This window comes from Chenopodium quinoa, unplaced genomic scaffold (genome assembly GCF_001683475.1).
Source record: "Chenopodium quinoa cultivar QQ74 unplaced genomic scaffold, ASM168347v1, whole genome shotgun sequence".
Lineage (NCBI taxonomy): Eukaryota > Viridiplantae > Streptophyta > Magnoliopsida > Caryophyllales > Amaranthaceae > Chenopodium > Chenopodium quinoa.
In genome coordinates, this window is record NW_018744092.1 from 2,802,833 (window position 1) to 2,810,020 (window position 7,188).

The 7,188-nt window shown below is 33.5% G+C and overlaps 1 protein-coding gene across 1 annotated transcript; it reads left to right on the plus strand.

Annotated features, from left to right (window-relative positions):
• The first annotated feature begins 544 nt into the window (after nucleotides 1-544).
• LOC110691852 (zinc finger CCCH domain-containing protein 18-like) lies at nucleotides 545-4,669 on the plus strand. The gene is made up of 8 exons (XM_021868816.1): nucleotides 545-782; nucleotides 1,221-2,203; nucleotides 2,301-2,468; nucleotides 2,559-2,738; nucleotides 3,532-3,605; nucleotides 3,679-3,846; nucleotides 3,955-4,063; nucleotides 4,274-4,669. Exons 2-8 carry the CDS (start codon nucleotides 1,239-1,241, stop codon nucleotides 4,344-4,346), a joined length of 1,737 nt encoding a protein of 578 aa, XP_021724508.1. The 5' UTR covers nucleotides 545-782; nucleotides 1,221-1,238; the 3' UTR covers nucleotides 4,347-4,669.
• The last annotated feature ends 2,519 nt before the right edge of the window (nucleotides 4,670-7,188 follow it).

The window sequence follows — 7,188 nt, forward strand, 5'->3', positions numbered from 1 at the left end:
AATGAATAATCAAATAATGTAAAAAATATCACTATTAATTATGAATTAGGCTGAGAGTGAGGGATAACTCAGTTGGTAAGAGCTTTTCTCCCGGTACCAAGTGATCCTGGGATCGATTCTCATCCCCGCCCTAAGTGGCTCATATGAACCAAAAAAAAAATTATGCATTAGGCTAATTTTGATTTTGATTTTGTGAAACATAATATTTGAACTATCAAAGTTGTGCAATTGCACGGTACTGTACTAGTTGTTTCAACAAAAAATAAAAAAATTTAAACAGAGTCTGACCTAGTTATTAAAGATATAAACTGTGATTTTATTTTTCTAACTATATCCCTAATAATAGGGAATCTTAATCTACAAATTTATTTCATTCCACGTAATTTTTTTGAGGAATCATTCCATGTAATTAGGAAAGTTGTTATTTTTATTATTATTATTATTTTTTATTTAAAAAAACAAAAAAAATCCAAGTATACCGTCAAACTCACAAAATTTGCTGACTTGTACCTTTCCAAACTTATTCTACGAGTATAATGTTTTTTTTATAAAATTGTTTTCTTAAGAAAAATATGTGTGCAATTATTACTGTAATTAACATTATGGGTTTTTGTTAAGGATTTAATGTGTAGACGCTAATTATAGGCAAAGTCAAATATGCAGGATTTATGAAATTGAGGGCTGTGACTGAGTTGCCTCTTCAATTTTTTTTTCCAGCTGAGTCGAGAAGATTATCATTAATTTAAATCAAACAAGGGTTACGTTTTCGGCTTATTTGTATTGTAAGTACTCCATGTCTCCATATACATCAAATTTTATAGTTTTATGGTATTTTTTTTTCAATTTTTAAATTGATTTTGTTGAAGTTTGGGTTTGTTTATGGTTTTGCATTTTTAATTGTTAAGTCTGGTATGTTTTTTCTTTTGCTTTTTTATTTTATTTTATTTTTTATTTATTTTTTAAAATAATGATATCTTCCTAATTTGAATTTGTGTTTTGCATTTTTTCAATGTAATTTTGCAGAAATTTGTTAAAAGAAATGGTAAAATTGATAATTTATATAAAATGTGTTAACTTTTCATTTTTTTTTATTGGGTAATTTAAGCATGTAGAATAAGATCCTAATTTTTTTATACTTTATTTACTGATGCTTTATGCCTTGCATGTTTTACGGTTTGTTAAAGGGCTAATTACCCACATTTGCATTCTTAAAATGGCAGAATTGTGAGTTTAATTTCATGATGGATTTGTCGAATTCAATGCAAATTGTGTCAAGTCGAATCCAGGAGGTAGAACCTGAGCATGCCTCAAAGATTGTAGGATACTTGTTGTTACAAGACTTTGGTGATCAGGATATGATTCGCCTCGCGTTTAGCCCCGATAATGTAATTAGAGATGTGGCTAACAAAGTAAAACATATTCTTGGTTTGTTTTTGTCTAACCAACTGCTGCAGTGGCAGCAGCAACTGCAACAGTTGCAACAGCAGCAAATGTCGTTTGCTTCAGTGTCGTCTCCACTTAATAACCCCATTCAGTATTGCAATCCATATCAAGGTTTTCCTGATTTTCGGCCTTACTCAAACTCAAACATGCCATTGAGTGCTTCTTGGAATGTTCAGGTGGCCAATGGTCTTGAAGAACAGGTTCCGCGGTCCTTGAAATTCGAGGATGATTACTTAAAGCTGGGTAACTCATTAGATTCAGAGTTGCACAGCAATTATGGTTACCCTGATCAGCCTGGTTTTAGTGGATTTGCTACTGACAGAGCTACAAGAAGGTCACGGAGTTTGATTGAATTCCCCCCAAAAGTTTGCCATTACTTCAGCAAGGGGCTCTGCAAGCATGGTAACAACTGTAGGTTCTATCATGGTAATCCAATGACCCTTGAAAGTTTTTCTGAGTTGTTGGGTCTCGGATCAAACGATATTAGGTTTGGGAATGAGAATGGGAATGGGATTGATGATCATAATGTGTTCCCGGTAGGTTCACTTGAGAAACTTGAATTAGATCTGATTGAACTTCTGAGATCAAGAAATGGAAGCCCCATTTCAATTGCCACATTGCCAATACTGTATTATGACAAGTATGGCAGGACTCTTCAGGCTGAAGGTTATCTTACCGAGAGCCAAAGACACGGTAAGGCTGGCTACAGCCTTACTAGGCTTCTTGCTCGCTTGAGAAACAACATATGTCTCATTGACCGGTAAGGTTTAATATTATGTTCTGGTCTCAATGATCTATATTTCTCCTATTTTTCTTGTTCTCTTGATTGATTAGTGAGGTTTTATCATATGCTCTAGGCCTCATGGACAGCATTCGGTGATCTTGGCTGAAGATGCTCCAAGATACTCGGAGTATGCTAGTGATCGAAGTGAGAATGATGGAATTGTTCCAGGGTCTAGACAAATTTATCTCACTTTTCCTGCTGAAAGTGCATTCTCTGAGATTGATGTGTCCAACTACTTCAAGTAAGAGATTGTTGAAGTTTACATTGGAAATTGCTATTCATGATTGGAAATTCTTGAAAACTGATCTTGTTACTGTATTATGTGCTGCAGCACCTACGGCCCTGTCCAGGATGTTAGGATTCCAAGTCAAGAGAGAAGGATGTTTGGATTTGTTACCTTTGTTTACCCAGAAACAGTTCGGAAAATCTTGGCCAAGGGGAACCCGCATTTTGTTTGTGGTGCTCGTGTTCTTGTGAAACCATACAGGGAAAAGTCAAGGCTTGTTGACAGGTAGTGTGCTTTAGTGTTCTTCATTGGTAGTTTATTTTGATCTATGACAGTTTCTGTCCCTAATAATAGACCACATTATTCTTGTAAATCATCTAAACCTATTTAATCATTGATTAAAAATCCTTGAAAAGTGTTGTCTATTATTATGTATGGACGTATTATCAATTGATTTAGCTCTTATATATATCTCTGATAACGCGATAATTAAGTGATCACTCATAATCATCTGTCAATGTCAATAACATAATTTTGCTCATAAGATACAATCATATAAGTAAAAGCTTTATACTTTCTCATCAAAAAATATCTCAGGACTCAGCAGGCATTGATTGACACAAAAATTGTAGCTTTTCCATTTTGAAATTGATATTTAAGGAGGACTTTTATTAAGTTTCCAATTGTTGTTCTGCACTAATTGAGTATGACATATATGTACAACATACATAGAAGGGATATTTTCTCCCTATTCCACATAGGACTCCCTAAAGTTAGTGGAAATCTGATATTGATAAAGAAAAAGTTGGTATGTCTTAGAACAACCACATCCTAGTATTAATCGCATCAAGATGAAGTTTGGTGTGATTTAGATGTACACGCTCTTACCCCTAAAAGTCACTACTGTTTGGACATTAGTTTTAATTTAATCTTAGGTATTTAGCAAAATGAGTACTATAGTATAAAATTTCAGATCATGCAAAAAAGATAAATAAAACTGTGCTGTTTGGATCTTTTGATTTATATTCGTCGTATATATTTTTCAAATGTTTGTCTGTCTTATTTTCCAAATTTGTAGGAATCATGCAGAGAAGCTACAATGCTCTATGCACGACTCACATCTTTCTGATGGAGACCTTGAATTCCAATCTCGTGAGTACAATGTCATTATGAATAATCGCGTAATTGCCTCAGTTTGTTCTGACATTTTTTCTCTATTTGGCAGTGTCAAGAGCCAGTTATTTAAGGTTAATGAGGCAGCAATTCATGGAAGAACACAAGGAGGCACTTGAACAGGAGAAGACTTGCCTTTCTGAATCACAATTACTGCCTGAACCATCAGCGCGACTCCAATACTTTACCAACTCTATTGATGAGTTGAAGCTTGCTCAAGGTTTATATATACTCTTACCAAATCCATCTTAGCCATCATCTGTTTTGGGTCAGTGCGTAATTTTGTTGCCATTATCATCGAACTAAGTTGTTGATGTTGAAAATGCAGAGTTTCCAACTTTGGAGCAATTTAACTCCAGGTTAAACGATCTGAACATTGGCTTTTCCGGTGAGGACAACTTCACGAATGTGTGCACTAATTATGACAGCGGAGAAAGGTACAAACTTATGCAATGCACTCAACTGTCAAATGTTGTAGCACTATTAATCAAAGACATTTCTCAGAACAAGTGCCAGTTCTGTACTCTAACAGGACGTTTTTGCACTAATCATGTTAAATTTGAATACCGGCATAACTTAAATAACTCACAATTGCTAAATATGTGACATTCGCATTATAACTGGTGTTTTGTTTGGACTCCATGCAGCAACCAAGTGCTTAACCTCCCAGATAGCCCGTTTGCAACTTCAACGGCTTACGACACATCAACAGGAAGATAGAAGTCATACAAGTACAAGGTTTGTTTGTCAAAAGTGTGGATAAATAATAGGTCGGTAAGTTTCTAATTTTTCAAGACTTAGCGCCAATTGAGTGGCTTGCTCCCTAAGAAATGCATCAAAATTTTAATTGGTGCAATAGATGCTAATACTAACTGATACATGGATTCGCTACTTGAGGATCGGAGGGGAGTACTTCAGAGTAGATTCATACAGAAATTGTCATACATCATATAAAATGAAAGGTTACATTACAGAGTTTAATTGCTTATAGAACATTTCTTCATGTAGAATCTTTACCTTGTTGAATGAAATATGAAGCAAGTTTCTTTAGTATACAAATATTATGTTATATGGTTTATAGTATGTTTGTTTTGCATGCTACCATCTTAGTATTATAAATACATGTGTTACTTAGCTATTTTCTATTGCTCATTTCATTCTACCATACCAATGCAACTTTGAATTTCTCAATCAATCGGTCATTCTAGTGTACCTTACCATTTCAAATTATATTATCTGAACTTATTTAAACTTTATAAATTACGGTAGCAAAATGTGTATGTATTTAAACTTAATAAATTACGGTAGCAAAACTTGTTTGTAAACTTAACATTTTTTATTTGAACTTATTATCTGTGGACTTGGGACAAGTTTGTTGAGAACTAGGGACCGACCAATACCATGAACTGATTATCTTATTAGCACAATCTTGTTGTTTCTTTCCTAAACTCCTGATATCGTCTCTGGCTTCTCAAAGAATACAGTTCACAAAATTGATAAAGAGCATTTTATATAAAATTTAATCAATTTTGATAGTACAACTGTGAAAATCTATCAACGGACCACATATTTGAACTTATAAAATTGCTATTTCAGTAAGATATACTACGTAGAATATCCTGTGGACCACATCTCGAAGCGCGATTAGAGCATGTAATTAGTGTTAATTATTGTTATCTAGGGGATCATTGCATCAAACTCACATGCAGTTGGCATTTTATTTTTTTTGACATTGTTATCTTAATCATCAATAGATGAAAGATGAGATCATAATTTTGATCTACTAATGTTGTTGATGTACAGTACTAATTATTTTATTATCAAGTGGAAAAAAGATTATTGATTATTATTTGCATGTTATTATACGGAATTGTGTGGACTTCATGCAGATAAAACTATAAAAGTGGTCCCAAATAAGATTGAAGCCTTGAATATTATTTATTCATTAAAAATTATTTTTTGAAGAATTAATTCCTACATGTTTAAGGATTCTAAAGCAAGTGTTTATCAAGTTGAACGGCTAATCTGTCAGAGTTTGCTAACAGTAAATCCTTTGAAGCGTCTAGTTGTTTCTTTTGCGTGGTTAAACATTTGCAAGTTTGTATCCTTAATAATTCCGAAAATGTCTCCCAATATAGTTAAATACAAGTATCTCCTAAACAACTTCTTTCTAGATTTCCTCGTTCATATTCTTTTTTAGATTATTTAATCAATTATTAATTATGACTTAAATAGCGTAGTACAATTTATAAATTACAAATTTTTATATGTGGCTGGTCATACCGTATGGTCGGGATTACTCGAGTAACTCGGTAAGGGGTTACTCAAGTTACTCGGTCATTAGTTACTTGAAGGGTTTGGTCAGGGGTTACTCGGTCAGGGGTTAGCCGAGTTACTCGGTCAGGGGTTACTTGAGGGGTTTGATTAGAGGTTATTCGAGGGGTTACTCGGTCAAGGGTTACTTGAAGGGTTATTTGGTCAGGGGTTACTTGAGGGGTTCGGTTAGAGGTTACTTGAGGGGTTAAAGAAGGTGGTAATAATATTTTTTTTTTTTTGTCAACATTTTTCAAAAATAAAAGAAAAAGTCGACTCCATCAACGGTTAACATTAGTCAATAAAAATGAACGACTGTGATTAGATTTAATACAATAGCCACAATTTTATTGTAGTCATTTGAAAAACTGTCCTAAAAACTACTCCTTAGAATTTATAAAAGTTATTCTGCTTTTGAAAGACATATTTTGATACTCGAAATCATTAATCATTTTTGATTTCTTATACTTTTGTCAAGCAAAACATGAACCAATATCAATATGGTATGATGATGTCACCCTCATAGCCATATAATAAGCCTCTACGCAAATTATTTATTAAACATTTGGAGTATATTGATCTTACAAAATTGTCAAGCTGTAACAAAAAATAAAAGAAAACCATCAATTAAAAGTTAAAACATGCTCATAAGTTGATTCACAAATGCACCATAAAGTGACTACATACATTAGCCATCAAATATGCGTGAGTTGATGAAATGGAAATGAATGAACAATTGGCTAAAAACTAGACAAGTTAGGAGCACTTAGGTTCAATAAAAGCCCACGTGGAAGCCCAAAGTGCCGAAAGATAGGAAAGTAGGACCCAATTAACCCAAGAATTTAGGAGTTGTTGGCTACTGTTCAGTTTGCAACAAAGCAATAACTAATGTACTTATGTGGATCAATAAGACAATATACTTTTCCAAATAGATTATTTTTGTAAAGGTATTACAGCCCACTATCGACTAATAAATCATTCAAAACACGTAATTATGATTCCCGAAACTTGAAAATGGGTATAACCGGTTGTATCTTACGTATGGCATAACTAAAAGCCTAACTTATCATTGTAATTATTGTTAGTTGTTACTATTATTTTTTTGTTAGGGTTGTGATTGCATAGCGGAAACAAATTAAAGACGTGAAGATTATAAGCAAACAAAATAATAGATGAAATAGACGCACAATATATAACGCGGGAAAAATACTCAATAAATGCAAAATATTCACGAAAGACAAGCACCCGA